The following is a 16,348-nucleotide window of genomic DNA, read 5'->3' as shown; positions in this document are numbered from 1 at the left end:
GCACGCTCCTTCCTCTTTTTAGGGTGATTTAGGGAATCTGAGTACCTCCGATTCCCCTTTGGAGGAACTGGCGGTCACTCTGTGACCTGTACGAGGTGCCTAAGGACAGCAAGGACGATCCAGGACTGCGTTCCCTGGTTGCAGGGGCGGTTGATCTGTGTGATGGGGCAGACCCCGACCTATCCATCTCCCCATGGATGTCCGGCCGCGGGCTGCGGGGCGCTCTGCTTGGGCTCGGGGCCCGCTCCTCGCTGCCCAGCGCCGTTGGTGCCCCCGGTGCCGGGACAGCGGCCCCTCAGCCGCTCCGCCGCGGGGCGAGCCCGGGGCCGGCGGGGCCCTCGCTCCGCCCCGCCCCCGCCCCCCGTTCGGCCCAGCAGCCCACGGCCCCCCGGGCTCGTTTTCCCCCTTCGCCCATTGATAAACCCCGGGGCTCCCTCGCGAAGGGAAAATGTGTCCGGAGCGGCGGCGCTGCTGCAGGGCCGGTGGGGATGGGGACGGTGCCGTGTGAGCTCCCGGTGGGGATGGACTGGCAGGGCCTCACCCGGAGCGGGCGGCGGAGGAAACAGCGGAATTTCACAGCATCCCTTTAACTGGGACGGCGGACAGGCTGCGGCTTGCCTGCTAGCGGGTTACGAGGGAAAGCAGGCTGTGGTGTGGCAGGTGAACGGAGGGAAGGGGAGAGTTCAGCGCTGGGGAAGGCAGCCCGGGGCTTGGGCCGGGACTCGGGGAGCTGCCAGGCCTGCCCCGGACGGTGGGACAGCGCTGGGAGCGGAGAGCTGCTGCTCCAGCCCTGTGTGTGCCCCAGGGCAGCACAGTCAGGTTTATTTAGTGCCCACCCTGTGTGTGCCCCAGGGCAGCACAGTCAGGTTTATTTAGTGCCCACCCTGTGTGTGCCCCAGGACAGCACAGTCAGGTTTATTTAGTGCCCACCCGTGTGTGTGCCCCAGGACAGCACAGTCAGGTTTATTTAGTGCCCACCCTGTGTGTGCCCCAGGGCAGCACAGTCAGGTTTATTTCGTGCCCACCCTGTGTGTGCTCCAGTGAGGTTTATTTCGTGCAGGTGCGCATCACACGGTTTGAGGACCTGTAATGAAGCTGTGGAGAATGTTTTGTTTAGATTTTAATTTTGTTGCGTTTTCCTCTTGCGTTTCTGTTCTCATTAAAAATAAATGCAGGGAAAGTGCCAAGAAGTAGACTTTGCTCTATTAAGAGTCAGAATTGTTTCTGTGAAAGGAGGGATGACGGTCATGCTTCTGGAAGAGGTATTGTCAAGCTTATTTACCCAGTGGAAAGAGGATATGTTCTAGATGTGTTCTGGCAATAATAGCAGTAATCCATCAGAAAAGAGCAGACCATTGCAAACTAAACAACTAAACCAACAAGTGTGCCTGTTTACATCATCTGCTGAACAGTCATTTGGTAGAATGGCCCAGGAGTTCTAATACCTGTCCTCCATAGCTGAATTTTTCTGAAACAAATGGTAATTAAATGAAACTTGAGCTGGGTTTGAGACTGTAGCTCTTGAGCTGCCATTTTATGGGAGGCAACACTTTAAGGTGTAATCTGTGTGCTAGGAATGGTGACCTGCTGGGCAAAGCTGGGGCTAGGAATCATCAGACTGATGATCTTGTCCCTGTCATGTATCTTCTGTGAGTCCTCAAGCAACTGAAACGTCACTTTCCCTTCTGTAAGTGAGGTTTTTTATATTTCTCTGCTTTTCTCAGGATAGTGAGGGTAAAGTGCAGTGGGAGATTGCAAGGCACTAGGAAGTGTTGTGTGCATTTAAGATGAAAGTGGTGCTTGGTTGAGTCATCTTTGTGGTTCAGATTTGGCTTCAGGAGGATGCTTTGTGGAAGAGAATGGATGGGAAGAACAGCCATCTAGTCTGGAATGAGTGTGGAAGTCTTTATGATAATGCTTTTATCCTAGCCAAATTCAACAACAGGTTTCTTCTCTCTCTCTCTTTAACCAGTCCTATTTTATATTTTATATTCCCATGGTTGCTCTGCTGTTAGCTGTGAACAGCCCCTTTATTAACAGAGCTCCTCATCCTCCATCCAGAGGTGGAGTGAGTCTAACAGTACCTGTACTGGTGCCTGTGTGCCACGGGTGTTCTCCTGTGTTATTCATCCCAAGCTTCTCATGCTGCTTTCTCTTCTAAAATAGAAATGACACAGTGCTGTGGGCAAGTGTTGCGTGCTGTTGTCTCTCATGCATCGAGCAAGATGATGATCCTGAGTCATTGCTGTAGAGCAAAGCTGTTCCTTACGTGCCCTGAGCTTTCCAGCTGTCCTGAGGAATCTCATTGTGCGATCAATTTAAGCGCTGGTGGAGCTGTAGTTATTACAGCTGTTGTAGGAAAATAAATCTCAGTGGTGCATTTTATATTTCTGCAATGTTGCTTGCTTCTGCTGCATCCTCTTCAGTGTGGTTTTTGGTGCTGTATTTTCTCTCAGTGGCTGTGAGGTGCCTCTGCAGAGTGTCTGTCTTGCAGGGATCTTGGTTTATTTCAAAATGTGAAGGTGGGGATGGTGGGTCACTAGGGGGAAGAGGAAGTTGTTGCTTTTCCAGGAGCTTTCTTTTATTTTGAAAGCAGACTCTTCCGGACTCCGACTTCACAGAACATCTAAGTTATTTAATTTAGAGACATCATATGCTCTCAAAGAGATTTCTGTGAAATTAAAGCCTGAGCAGCAGCTTCCTGTGTGATAGATTTCAGTGGTGGATGTAGAAATTACATTCTTGATAGGGAAATGTGAGAATGAAATAAGTGAAGATAAGGAATTGAGTGAGACTTGGTTTTCTACTGGTAATTTTGTCAGTGTAACTTTGGGTACCCTGCAGGTCTGCAATGTGATATAAATATCCTTTAATATGTAATGTCTAATAAACCAGGATTTTAATTACTATAGCTGTTCTTTACTGTCTTAATTTAAAAACATAAACAACTGTGATATTTTAGGAATAAATCAGGATTCTTGAATGTAATGGAAATATGGGAATGTAATTTTATATTAATTTCTTTCTAGTTCTTTTCCTGCTTCTTAATGCTTTTGGATGGCTCAGAGGGAAGTTTTTAAGTTGTGAGCAGTTGGGGCAGACCATAGTTCAGGGATATGTTATGTTCAGAAAGATTTATTGCTGTGTAGTAAGGAAATGTTGTCTCATAATATTTTGTAAAACATGTTTGTGACATTGTTCTGAAGGTGTTTTTCATCCTTCTCTTAAAAGCAGTGCTAGGAAAGAAAACAGTATCTTTTTCTCTCATCTGCATCATTATGGCAAGGGAACAGTTTGAGATTTTTGAGAACTGACTAGGACTGCAGATTAAATAAATGGTGGCTGTGTTGAAAGCATCCCGTTTTGTGGAAGATGGAAGTGAGTCACTGAGTCCAGGTCCCCTGCCATTATGGGGATGACATCATATAACTCCTCATAAAAATTCTTTCATTCTTAATTTTTTTCTTAATCAAGAGGACTCCTGGTGATGTTTACCCCCTCAGCCATGTCAGAAAATACTTATTCATTCCCTTTTTCATATTTTTTTCTTTTTGTAAGGAGCCAACTGAAAATGTCTCAGAATCCTGACAAGCTAAATTCGAGTGAAGAAAAGTTGAGTGCTTTGGAGGATGATGAGGAGGAGAGCTTGGACAACTCAGATCAGTCTGTCCGAAAAAGAATACGACAGAGTGCTCCAGGGTCACACAGAAATGATACACCCAAGTGTAAGCAAAACTGATTTATTAAATACACACAAAAAAAGAGTCAATTCTGTAATTGTTGTTGGAGGCAATCCTAGTGTTTTATAGCATTCTGTGCAAGTTTGACTGTCTTGCAATTAAATACAGTGTGACTTTGATGTTATGCCTTGAAACTGTAACACTTTTCTCCCCGTTTTCATTTTATTTTCCTAATTGTACACACAGTGTGCACCTTTTCTTAATTGTACACAATGACCACGTTGCTCTGAGCCATGTATGTCCTAAATATCCTGGTGTGTTTGTGCTCTTGGAATGGATGAACACCACTCCAGTGTGTTCCAGCTAAACTGACTCTGCTGTTTGCCTCATCAGCTGAACCTTCTGCATTGCTGCAGCCCCTGTTCCCACTGCAGGGCAGAAAAGGCTGTTATCAACAAAGGGATGTCCTGTCAGCCCCCTCACAAGATAGCTGGAAAGTTATATTCCATATAAGCAGGACTGCATATTTTCCCTAAGGCATATTTTTCTTTGCCATTCTGCTTTTAGCATGAAGGTCTGGATGCAGTATGGGAGCCAATATTTCTGGCAAATCTGTAGATAAAACCAAGGGGACGTTTTCTGCCTCCAGGGATTCAAATCAAAGAAGCAGAAGCGCTCAGGTTTCTATATTTCTGTAGGGAGTAACATTTTGTTTGTTGCATTGTTTTTATTTTTTGTTTGTGTTCAGTGTGGTGTTACTCAGAGGAGATGTTCTGAGGGAGTTTCTGTTCCCATGCCTTGCTGGTTGCCTGCTGGGAAATGGGGTGTTTGTATGGAGAGAGGCTCTGAACACATGGAAAGAAAAAGCATGGCACAGTCTAGCCCTGCACTGTACCACAAAGAGGTGGTTTGGTCTCAAGCCCTTCCATCATCTAAGGGAGCAGGTATGAGAATGAAGGGATGTGATTTAGGAGCAGTCTTTGGCCAGTGAAAGAGTCTTAGTTATTAGAGCCCCCAGTGCTGGAGTGAAGTCATTTGGCACTCGGACAAGAGCACTGTGAACTTTGCTGTCTGCTGGTTCTTCTCAGAATATCAATCCTTGATGTGTTCCCAGAGTCACCTGCAAGGTTAAGCTCCAAGCAGAAGGAAATAAGGATTTAGGAGGGTTGCATGAAAAGAGCAAGATATTGATGAAAAATGAGCAGGTTGGAACCCAGCTGTATGAACTCAGAAGATGGATACTTACTTTTGAAAAACCTTTTCTGTGTAATTACTTAAGTCCAATCAACATGGATTATCAGATGAGATGGTCATAGTTTGCCTGAAACATTTCTCAGGGAGCCCAGCCTATGAAGATCCTTGCTTGGTTTCTTTCACTTTTGGATTACTACGTTGCTCCTATGCCTGGCCTGTAGCTGAAGTGAATGAACTACAGAATGGAATGGATCCATCAGGGCACCAGCCCTGTCACTAACCCAGGGCCCAGTCTGAGGCTGCTGGCCCATCCTGGTCAGTCCCAAGTGCCTGCCAGGGGAACAGCTCCTAAGCATTGCTGCTGCCACTGCTGCTGTCCTCTGTTGTTTGGGTGATGGCCTCTGGGGGGAAAAAAAAAAAGAGTTTGGAGGAGTGCCATTTGCATTGGAAGTAGTGAGAATAATTAGCTAGTGGTGTGCTGCTGCTTAACAGTGATGGTGATTGTTTCTTGACTGCTTTAATGATGAAATCACTTCCTTGAAAAATGTAAAACTGAAATGGCAATATGTGCACAATACTTGTGGAAGTAGTATTGTGAAAAAGCTGCTGTTTGTAATTATTTCTTCCTGCAGTGTGGAGAAAGGTGCCAAGATGCTATTAAGCCATCCTAAAGAAGTATTGGTTGTTGGGGGGGGGTGTTTGTTTGGAGATGGTTTTTAAAAGAGCTTGATAGAAGGAATTGACATACTGAGCCCAGAATATCAACTGGGATCCACTCATTGGTTTTTTGAAATACCCCAAACCTGTGTCATCCACCAGATGGGAAAGGAAGGGAAGGAAAGGAGAAAAATCTTCAGCTGATGCTGTCATTTGACCCTTTGTACTGTCAATAAGGTGGAAAGGGTCCAAAAGACTCTTTCTGCAGGCTTTTGTTGGGAACTGTCTGACAGTGTAATTGATGTTGCAGCCAGTCCCTCTCGGCCCGTGTCCATAGAAGAGCTCATGGAGACAGCAAAGGGAGTCACCAACATGGCACTGGCACATGAAATTGTGGTGAATGGAGACTTCCAGATAAAACCAGCTGAATTGCCAGAACACAGGTAAGCTGGTACCAAATACTAAATACAATTGTGTTTGTAGAACTGCAGAGCAGCTCTGGGTTCAGGTAAAGGCTCTGGCTGGTGACTCGTCTGGCAGTGCCTGGGAGGAGGTAGGAAAGAATATAAAAAGAAGGTGGTAACTGTGCAATTCTGCTTCCCCAGGTATGTGTGTGTTGAACCTCTTGGATTAATTGGAGATGTGTGGTGTAAACCCCAGAGTGCTGTGGTTTCTGTTGTGTCCCCTTGTCCCAGCACTCTGAGGCTGCAGCCTTCCTTCTCAGTACCCCAGGCTGGCTGCAGATGTAGGTAGTGCTTTTAGCAATTTTTAAGCTTTCCTTGCCTGTGGGAGTAAGAGGAAACTGATTATTTTAGCTTTTCCTGTCTGTTTCTTCAGGGATATTCTGGGGAGAGATTCCTGTGTTTTATTAGGTTAGTCCTTGCTCCTTTCAAGTTGGAAGCCTTTCCTTCTCTGTGTGAGTCTGCAGTAGTTGTGTGCCCTGCTGAGAGGGGAGAGGGAGAACAGAGGAAGCTTCATCTTCTGTTCCTCTCTCTCACACGCAGTGAGGTGTGGCTGACAGCCTCCTGGCCTGATTTGGGGAAGGGGTGCATATTTCATGGAGGGAACTTGGTCCCCATTGGGGCCAGTGGTGAACTAACACCTGGTGTGAACAGGAACTGTCACTATTTTGAATTAGGAATTGGTACTGAAGCAGTGGAATTAATTTATTCTTTGTATACAAACTGATCTGGGCCCTCATCTCAGAGTAGGTGCAATACTTTATACAGTGAAACAAAAGATTTTCTGTCAGGAAAGTTACTTAATTTCTCTTAGGTTTACTACTGAATTTTATGTAATAGAATTGATTTTACTTAGTGGGGTCTTTAAGAGGACTTTTGAAGACAAAATATATTTTTTGCCATTTTTGTTTTGGTCCATTTTTCTAGATGTAGAATGTGATAAATACTTTGAAGGCTTTTACTTTGTAGCCACCTTGCTGTTGTGTAACCTTGTATTAGGACATAAACCATTATAAATCCTGTGTCCAGTTTTTCTTGAGAAACTTTAAATGATGGATCTCTGTTAATCATCATGTAGTTACTATTATATTATATTCATATTATTACATGCTGTGCTTCAGAAGCTGCAGGTTGTCTTTGTAAGGTGGTGCAGAGACCAGTATCATTCTTTTTAACATGTTTATTCACAGCTTAGAGAAGAAAGTCAGAGATATTGTGCATAAAGCTTTTTGGGATTGTCTGGAAGCTCAGCTGAAGGAAGATCCCCCAACATATGATCATGCAATTAAGTTATTGGGAGAAATTAAAGAGGTAAGACGATGTGATATAAAGGGAAATTATTCAGTTTGAGTAGCTGCACTGATATGAATGAGCAAAAGTGTTTGGAGTTTGGGTTTTCATTAAAAAATCCTCTTGTTCTCTTTCATTACTCTATCACTGTGAACATATACAAGCTGTATAATCCTAGAGGAGAAATTTGAATATAAAACCAAATGCAAAACTATGTAAGGTGATTAACAGGTGATTAACAATACCAGTTCCATAATTCCAAGCTTCCTTCATGTTATGGCACTGGTATTATTTATAGAATCAGTGAGATGCTCCAGCACTGGGCTGATAAAACTAAGCACAACAGTCTGAAGCATGATCTGTGCCACATAGTATTTACCACTTATTAGCTTCAGTATCACACAGTGTGAGGTGAAAAACTTGGAGTTGGTGAATGGTTGGTTAAAAAAAAAAAAGCAATTATTTACTTGTTTAGATAAGAATTCCTGGTAGTGTTCAAGGCCAGGTTGGATGAGGCATTAAATAAACTGGTTTAGTGGGAGGTGACTCTGCCCCTGGCAGGGGTTTGGAACGAGGTTGACCCAAACCATTCTATGATTCTATAATTCTGTGAGAGGTGGTTCAGTAACTGTTTGGATCCTTGTAGTCTTTGATGTAGAACTAATGCACTTGTAACTTTCCATTTCAGAGTCTTCTGTCTTTCCTGTTGCCTGGTCATACTAGACTGAGAAGCCAGATTACAGAAGTTCTTGACCTGGATTTGATAAAACAGGAGGCAGAGAATGGGGCCCTTGACATTTCTAAGTTGGTCAAATTTGTTATTGGGATGATGGGGACTCTCTGTGCTCCAGCTCGAGATGAAGACATTAAGAAACTGAAAGATATTAATGAAATAGTTCCTCTTTTCAGGTACTGAAATGTATTTATTAGTAACGTTCAGAGTCCCTTAATTTCTCCTAGAAAGAAAAGAGTAATAGGGAAAAGGATACAGCTGTGGGTGTGAAGGGGAGAGATGCTCCAGGAGTCGTTAACAAGGGCCATCTCTGGTCTGGTGAGCTGGAGTACTTGTCTGGCTCCTGCATGTCACTGAAGGACATTTGCTTAAATGTCAAATGCAAATAAGCTGCAAGGTAGCAGATGAATAGTCAGTTTGTATCAGAATTGAATGTCAACAGCAGAAGGTGGAAATAGCACACAGGGGCTTAGGGGAAAAGCATTACTGCTTTCCAACCCATTTGTCCTTTCCTCCCAGTTTGAGCTTTCTTCACCCCACTCCCTGTAATTCCCTGTCAGTTCTAAAGGGAGTGTTTGTTCCACATCTGGGAGCATCCAGGCTTCTGCTTTGCCACCATGTTCTCAGCTCAAGGTCTCAATAGTTGGGAGAAACTTCATTAACCTTGCTGTTTTCTAATTTGAAAAGCTTCCAGGAGTTCAGGATTGACTTGGCAGAAATATTGCCAGCATGAATTAGGTTGCTTGGAAATTAAGGTGGTTTTTTTTGGTGTTTGTTTGTTTGTTCTTTTTTGCCCCTTGGGTCTGATTATTCACTTCCCACTGAGGCTGGCTTTCCAGGCTGCCAACAGCCATGGCATGCAAGCTTGGAAACCCAGATATCTTTTCATATGCAATACTGCACATCCTGGGAGATAAAATCTATGGAGCTAATGAAGTTAATTCCATGGAGGCTTTTTTACAGGAGAGCAAGATTTGTTTCCCACTTGGAAGAGGCACATGCATGCATGTACATGGTCGCTCCAGCTTTCTCTGTCTCATGCTCTGAAGTTGTTAAGCTGTTACTGTTTCCCATGCATGTTTTTGCTCTTTCTTTAGACAACCTGTAATAAATCTTGTAAACAGCACCTCTGAAACATCTGCAGCCTTGAATAACTTTTTCTGTTTGTTTGTTTAGAGCAATTTTCTCTGTATTAGACCTAATGAAAATGGATATGGCAAACTTCGCTGTCAGTAGTATTAGGCCAAAATTAATGCAGCAGTCTGCTGAATATGAAAGAAAGAAGTTTCAGGAGTTTCTTGAGAAACAGCCAAGTATGACTTTGTTCCTTTCTTTCTTTCCCCCTGACCTCCCAATAAACTGCGTGTCTTTGCCTGTAGATCATGAAAAGAACTGAGATATTTCTATAAGTTCTAGAATTCTTATGGTAAATGACATTTTGGGGCTTGTGCCCCAAAACTGTGGTTAGAAAAAGTCTGCCAGAACAATAGTTGTGCCCTTGGTACATTCGGTTTAATTTCAGTACAGTGTAGGGCATGGTTACCCAGCATCATCTCACCTCTGATTTCCTGTAGCTGTCTGGTTTTGTTTTAGATGTTCCGCTTGATGCAATAAATGAAATGCATGTCATACCTGATATCATGGGCATTAGTCATAGTAACTAATGGGATTGTTTGGAAATTATTGGTGGAAGAACCTAACTGTGAAAAGGAATTTTCTCAACAAGTGTTTTTTTCCCTGCTCTTCCAGGTTCTTTAGACCTTGTCACAAAGTGGTTGCAAGAAGCAGCAGATGATCTTGCAAAGCTGGGACATGAAATGTTGCCTCCCCACTGTAGTGATGGTGCCGCTGGCGGAGCTTCTGCCTTGTGCTTCACTGCTGTACAAAATCAGGCCTATCTGAAGCTTCTGAAGTGGGATCACGTGAACAGGCCTTTTCCAGAAGTAGGTATTTAACAGAAAAATTGGTTTCTGTGCTTGTTCCACTCCTCTATTCCCAGCACACAGCAGAAGCTGTTTGAATTTGTAGCCTGGCAACACATACAGTACTAAACCATTGATCTCTGACTGGGAGATGGGGCAGCTCTAACAGGTGCTTGTCTTTCAGCTTTTGTTTTTTGAAACCTGCTTAGCTGGGAGAGAGGAGCCAGTGCTTTTCACTGTGCTCCTGTTGCTGACCTGCTGTTCCCTGGGCCTTTGCTGCTGCACCCCAGTGTCCCTTCCCAGCCCTGCAGACTGACTCCCTGCTGTGCTGGCTCCTTCCCTCCCTCCTTGCAGACGCTGCTCATGGACCAGACACGCTTCCTGGAGATGCAGCTGGAGCTGGAGCAGCTCCTGGTGGTGGGGACAGTGCTGCTGGTCACGTTCAGTGCAGCAGGCCCAGCTCTCATCGACCTGCCTGGATTCGCCGAGAGAATCAAAACCATCGTCAAGGTGCTGCTGACAGGAATGCATCTCCCGTGAGTACAGCACAGTCCTGCTCTCAGGGGCAGCTGGAGCTCGCTTGTCACCCTGGGAAATCATCAGGTTAAGCCACTTGGATGGGGAATGCAGGAAATGCAGAGGAGGTGATGAGGGCTTTCTATGAGTCCAGTTTTTCCTCAGCTAACTCACACAGAGATGTCTTTTCTTACTCTCTCTTTCATGGTTTGTGCAAGCTGCTCTTTTCAGAGCACGTTTTTCATGGTGCCAGGCTGGCACAGGAGGGTGCCAGCAGCTGCCCTGCTCAGAGCTTGTGCCAGGCTTCCCAAAAACCTGAGTGTGGCACCTGCAGATTCAGTGATTACACCTACAGGTTTTGCTTTAGTCAGAGCTGTCCTCAGGCAGAAAGTCAGCTCTTATATGTATGGATTGTTCAGGCTTGTAGTCTTGAATGTTCTCCTACTTGCTTGCTTTAGATCTCAGCTTTATTTTTCATGTATATGTAATTGTATTAATCTTTATAATTGGCTTTATCTCCATTATGCTTTTCCCAATACATTTGATAAGTAAGGCAACTCTAATTGAACGGTTTATTTTTAATAACTAATTAGTAACTAATACAGTCATGCTGTACCTCATGTTTTCTAGCTCCTTTAACCTGAAGGAATCCCTGGCCACCGTGGGTGAGAAGGTGTGTGCTGAAGTGAACAGCTGCCTTTCCCAGCATGGCTTTACCCCGTTCTCAGCTGAGAGAGAGGCTGTGCTGAAGGGGCAGATCCAGGCAGTGGCCAGCCCAGATAACTCCATCTGCAAGCTCATAGGTAGGTCTGGAGAGTGCTCTGCTCTCCCTGTCTGTGGAACTGGGGCTGGATTGTGTGCAGGGCTCCCCTTTCCCTGTTGTTTCCACGTTGTTTCCATGTTGTCTTTCCAACTTGCTGGCCACATTCAGGCTTGTTCCATTTCACATGAGGTGATGCTGTTTCTATTTCACCATCTCTTTTGAAAACAAATCAAACCCCTTTTTTCCAGATTCTCGAATTCAAAAGTTTCTGGAGAATTATCTTGCATCCAGTCACCAGAAATCATTGCCTGCCATTCCTGGAGGATTAGGCCCTATTCAGAGGGAGCTGGAGGAGATTGCTACCAAGTACATTCGTCTAGTCAACTACAACAGAATGGTCTTCAGCCCTTACTATGATGCAGTCCTTGGCAAAATACTGACTAAGGAAGAATCCCAAATTGTAGGGAAGTCAGAAGAATCATAAAAACCAGTCTGTGTGCTACCAATACAGTATTGTCAGCTATTAAATAAAACTTGTACCAATATTTGTCTAGGAAAACAGCTTTCCGTGTAAATACTGGTTCCTTTTAACCCACGAGTGCTGACTGGTGAGGGAAATAGAGGAGATGCCAAAAGGGTTCTGAGGTAAAAGATGAGAGTTGCATTTCTAATACAATTATGCAACCTGGGGAAGGGGATATCATGGGAGTTTTGTGGCTGCAGTTTTTAGAGTTTTGAGCTGGTGATAGGTAGGGCAAGTTTAAGAACCAAACTTTGTATTTAAGTGGCTCATTTCAGGGTATTTAACTCTTAATTTACAGTGAACTTAGTTTAATTTATCCAGAGCTGATTAGTAATGGTTCTTCCCAGAAGGGGTGATTTGGTTTTTCTAAAAAATCTTACTTCAAAGAATTAATTAAGCTAAAATTCTAAAGAAGAATTTTACCAGACAAACACCAAGCCAAGCGGCACTTTACTGTAACATTATGGTGAGTATGGTAGGATTACTAGTTTTTTCTGTATTTTACTGCATTTTTAATAGCATTTTTTTGCTGTTTACCTGCAGATGTTACAAAACATAACATATTTTTGTAGCAAATTTTCTGGTTATTGGGTAACTGTCCTCTGCTATGTACAGTACTCCCAGAGGTGGCAATCTTATAGATTGCAGCTGTATTTATATCTTGTAAAGATTTCGGAAAGGGCAGAGCTAAAATGTTTTGATAAAAGTGGCATTTCTTACCTTTTTTTTTTGCTAGTAATTTACTCCTTTTTAGGTGCAATACTAATTTTAAAGTAAATTCTTATTTGCAGAAGGTGGATTTAAAGTGTGTGAAACTTTAGGTTGAAAATGTTGAGCTTTTTTAAAAAGTACAACAGGGGATGGTTGCATATTCAATCATGTCTTCAAAAATATCGCGTGCAGAGCACTGTGGGCAGTAAGAGTGATTTTAATGTACCGTGAGAGGTGAATGGTTTGATGTTAGTTTGAATATACAGGGAATATTTTAGTAGTTTTTTTTTTTACTTTCTAAATGTGTTCTTGAAACTTAGAATATTTGTAGGTCTTGAATTTAATAAGCTACATGTTGTATAGAGGAGAAGAGCCTTGTGATTTTTACATTGCAATCTCAGGCTCAGCTGGGAGGTAAGTGAAATTTTCCTCTGGTTGAGCACAACTGTGTATTACAGTAATCAATATTTGATGGTTTTGTGAAAGCAAAGTTTGTAGTTACTCACAGTAAGTGGCCCAAGTATGAGGCTGTCCAAACTAGAACGTGCTGTCTTTAAAAAAAAACAACAAGGTACGTGAAATAAATAAATGAAGGGCCCTTGTATTGCCAACAGGCAGGTTAGTTTAGGAATCAACCAAAAAGAACTTGCAGAAGCACTTGATTATGATCCACTGTTGATGCTTCCCTTTCCAGCTCCCTTTAAATGTCCATGTGGCTAAAGCTGCACCAACTTTGTGTTTGGAGGGGGATGGAAGAAATAAGACCTTTTTTTCTATATTAGCCTATGCAACTTTAAACCAAATCTTTTCTCATTCATTACAAAGCCCCTTCCCCAAGGGAGAAACCCAGCAAAACCCTGTGAGAGTTCATCAGCTCAGACAAGAGACTTGGCCAAATGAATGTCTGTCTTGGGAATCCTTCTTGGAGAATGCAAAAATGAGGTTGGTTAGCCAGAAAAAAAGTGTTCTGAGTAGGGTCTGTGTCATTGTTTGGATCAGCAAAGGATTCTACAGAGGCCTTCAAGGCTGCTGCCTCAGCTTGCTGGGCTTTGCCATTAGAGCAGGCTCTGCCTCATCACAGCCTAAAGCTCTGCAGCAGCACCAACCCCCTCAGCCTGTGCTCGGTGAGCAACCAGAGCCATCTCTGCTGGAATTAGCACCAGGACAGAGAACCAAGGCACAGCTGTTTCCAGTTTTCCTAAATGAGAGCTGCACAAGTTAGAAATTGCTGCTGTTTTATCATTCAGTCCTGCCTGGGAGCTGCCTTTAGAGGCACAGAGTTAGATGAGGAACAGCATGGTGGGACAGGTACCTAGCAAAGCCCTTGAAAGGTGTGTGAGTGATGGCAGGGTGCAGGGCACTGCTTTAGCAGTGGATAAAACCCTGACTGAGGAGATGGCTGCTCCCAGGGCTGGGATTCAGGGCTCAGGGCCCACGAGTGCCTGCTCCTGCCATGGCAGCAGGGACTGTGCTGCCACCAGTGCTTGTACTGCTCACAGGGCCCACACAGGGAATCCCAGCTCTCCTCACAGATGGGTTTGATCCTCAGCCTTCGTGCAGCAGAACGATCCTAGAATGAAGGAACAGAGTGCAGTACTCACCTGTGGCTCCACTCTCACCTCCAGGGCCCACAAAGAAGGAACAAATGCTCCTGGCACAGGTGCCGGGTGCCTTTCAACAGGAAAGATCTAAAGGAACTGCAATAAATTCCCCCAAGTGCAAGGTAATGATTCTCCCAGGTTGTTCTTTCTAATGAGAGTGTTTGACAAACAGTTTCTCTGCGTCCTCTCCAAAAGAAACAGGGAGCTGCCATTGAGTGGCAAAGCAAGGAGGGCATTCCAGGATGGCTAAAGCCAGCCCCATCTCCATGGGCAGGTGTTCACCCTTGCCCTGGCTGAGGCAGCTGTGCTGGGGAGGGAATGGCTTTCATTTGCCCCAGGCTCTGACTGCCCTGTAGTCCAAGGGGTTCTTAGGATCTTATCAGAGTCAATCTTATCACAGCCAATTCCAAGTTAAAAACTGAAGTAGGCATAGAAACTGCTTGGAAAGCTCACATAGTCTTTCTTTAGCTTGTTTGAAGATAACAAGTGCAACGATGTAGCTGATTATTAACATTTAGCTTTGTACTTTACGTGGAAGAGCAGTGCAGGTATCCAGGACCAGGCTGTGTGAGCCAGGGCTCCTGGACTACCTACACTGAACTGAGTTACTCTTATGATGCTGTCTTCTTCAAACAGTCCTGGAATTACAAGCAAAGTGTGCTGTATCCTCTAGAAAATGGAAACCAAGCTCTATTCTAATATGTACGCTCTGATCAATTTCCTGTGATGGTATAATTAGCATTGCTTTTGAAGTGGCTGAGTAATATTTAAGAAGTACCTTGTTGTGTTTGAATAAAACCAGAATGAGGCATGATGTTATGGATATCCTTTTATTTTAAAGGAATGGTCTTTTGTTGTTGTTTTATTTTTAAATTTTCAACTACAAAACAGATTCCTTACATTCTGCCATAAATAAAAACGAACAATAAGGCAGGACACTACATGAACAAACTGAGAACAATTGTTTTCCAGAAAATGTGACTTAAAAATGCTTCACAAGTATAAGCCATCCAGTTTTTAAAATAAAACTGTTGAAAACCCACAAGAGTTCAAGTGGTAGATGTGTACACCCTCGAGGAACAAAATACAGTTTTGACATTTTGCACTTTTGGTTTTGAAAACCGAGTTTTGTTCGGAGCACATTCTAAGGTTGTTCGGGCCGTTTTCAGATCAAGAACCATATGGGAGAAGAGGCACCACAGTAACAAAACCATGTTCAAGGACTTTTTTTTGTTTGCAGCTGTCCCTTTTAAATGCTTGACTTTTAAGAGACTGATTCAATGCAAGTCTTTGTCCGTCACAGCAGAACTCCAAACTTGTTTCACCGGATTCTCTTTTGCTGTCGTGCTCTGTAAATGTCATGTACAGGGGGAACTACAGATCCTTTCTCCTCATCGTCATCAGAATCCTCATGTGATCTCTTCACAGCCTTGTTGAGAATGGTGTTGTTTTCCACAGGTCCATTGCCTTCCACAGCTATTTCAGGCAGGCCGCCCGTGATGATCCGTACGGCTTCGTCAACAGCTTCAGAGAGAGACACAGAGGCACTGAGGGGGTGAAGCTCAGAGCCTGCCCAGCAACCAGCACCCCAGCAGGGACACCCACAGACACCTCAGGGACACTTCTGCACCGTGAGGCACTTCTCCTGCCCTCTCCTACTGATATTAAGCCTCAGCTGTCTGAAAGTCTGAGCTGTGGTGAACAGCAATTAGAAAGGAAATGCTGCTGCTCCAGCTCGAGCCCTCCCTTTACACAGGAATTGAGGTCATTCGAGAGCTGCAATAAAATAGGAAGGCCTTTTGGGAATCAGGGTAACTAGTTCATGATTCACCAGAGAGGCTGCAGAGCAAATCAGTTTCTGCTTCTCAACAGAGGAAGCCTCAAAAATACCCTGTATAATTTAAATAGATATTTTAGTTTCACTCAAAGAAATTAAATCCTACGTTTCTTTCTGTATGATAATTTTTTTCCTTAAACTAACAAGGAAGGTGAGGAGTAGCATATTATCATCTGCTGTAGGATCTGTGCTGTTTCTCTGTTCAGAACCCTCCTTCCCTTCTTTGCAGGAGCTCAGAAAGCACTGCCTGCAGCTTGTGCCCAGGCACTGCAGCAATGTGCACTCAGAGTTACCCGTCACCGTGCTGCAAATCTGTAATTTCATGTTGCAGCTGCAATGCTGCTGGAAATGCTGCCTTTAAAGGGTATTCTCAAAATCTTAATTGCTTTCTTTCAGTAGATACCACCAACATATTAAAGAGCAGCTGGTGATTTGCAGTTTTTTGACTTTTTGTTGCCTC

At 44.0% G+C, this 16,348-nt stretch overlaps 2 protein-coding genes across 6 annotated transcripts in view; one reads left to right on the top strand and one right to left on the bottom strand.

Annotated features, from left to right (window-relative positions):
* The first annotated feature begins 1,211 nt into the window (after positions 1-1,211).
* TCP11L1 (t-complex 11 like 1) lies at positions 1,212-14,865 on the top strand. Of its 3 annotated transcripts, XM_041423299.1 has the most exons (12): positions 1,212-1,480; positions 1,575-1,687; positions 3,559-3,725; positions 4,429-4,624; positions 5,842-5,974; positions 7,183-7,303; positions 7,971-8,191; positions 9,192-9,328; positions 9,765-9,958; positions 10,292-10,473; positions 11,084-11,256; positions 11,465-14,865. In XM_041423299.1, the coding sequence occupies exons 3-12, from the start codon at positions 3,630-3,632 to the stop codon at positions 11,698-11,700; spliced, it is 1,689 nt and encodes a 562-aa protein (XP_041279233.1). In that variant the 5' UTR covers positions 1,212-1,480; positions 1,575-1,687; positions 3,559-3,629; the 3' UTR covers positions 11,701-14,865. The 3 variants fall into 3 exon arrangements, with proteins under 3 accessions (XP_041279233.1, XP_041279232.1, XP_041279234.1); XM_041423298.1 differs by having other exon boundaries at positions 1,212-1,687; XM_041423300.1 differs by lacking the exon at positions 4,429-4,624 and having other exon boundaries at positions 1,218-1,687.
* The window catches only part of CSTF3 (cleavage stimulation factor subunit 3), a 49,532-nt gene continuing 48,049 nt past the window's right edge, over positions 14,866-16,348 (bottom strand). For 2 of the 3 annotated variants that reach the window (XM_041423294.1, XM_041423295.1), the window contains one exon: positions 14,866-15,575. In XM_041423294.1, coding sequence (XP_041279228.1) covers positions 15,373-15,575 — 203 coding nt within the window. In that variant the 3' untranslated portion in view covers positions 14,866-15,372. The remainder of the gene's footprint in view (positions 15,576-16,348) is intronic. The other variant, XM_041423297.1, reaches the window with a different exon arrangement.

Source organism: Onychostruthus taczanowskii, unplaced genomic scaffold, assembly GCF_017590055.1.
Source record: "Onychostruthus taczanowskii isolate IOZ18803 unplaced genomic scaffold, ASM1759005v1 scaffold76, whole genome shotgun sequence".
NCBI lineage: Eukaryota > Metazoa > Chordata > Aves > Passeriformes > Passeridae > Onychostruthus > Onychostruthus taczanowskii.
This window is presented reverse-complemented; position numbering and strand designations above follow the sequence as displayed.

What these genes read in the sequence shown, in the direction of transcription:
- TCP11L1 (XM_041423299.1), top strand. Translation starts at nt 3,630, where the DNA reads ATGATGAGGAGGAGAGCTTGGACAACTCAGATCAGTCTGTCCGAAAAA. An exon ending in TCCATCATCTAAGGGAGCAG is followed by an intron (nt 4,625 to 5,841) that starts GTATGAGAATGA and finishes TTGATGTTGCAG; the next exon opens with CCAGTCCCTCTCGGCCCGTG. An exon ending in TATTGGGAGAAATTAAAGAG is followed by an intron (nt 7,304 to 7,970) that starts GTAAGACGATGT and finishes TTTCCATTTCAG; the next exon opens with AGTCTTCTGTCTTTCCTGTT.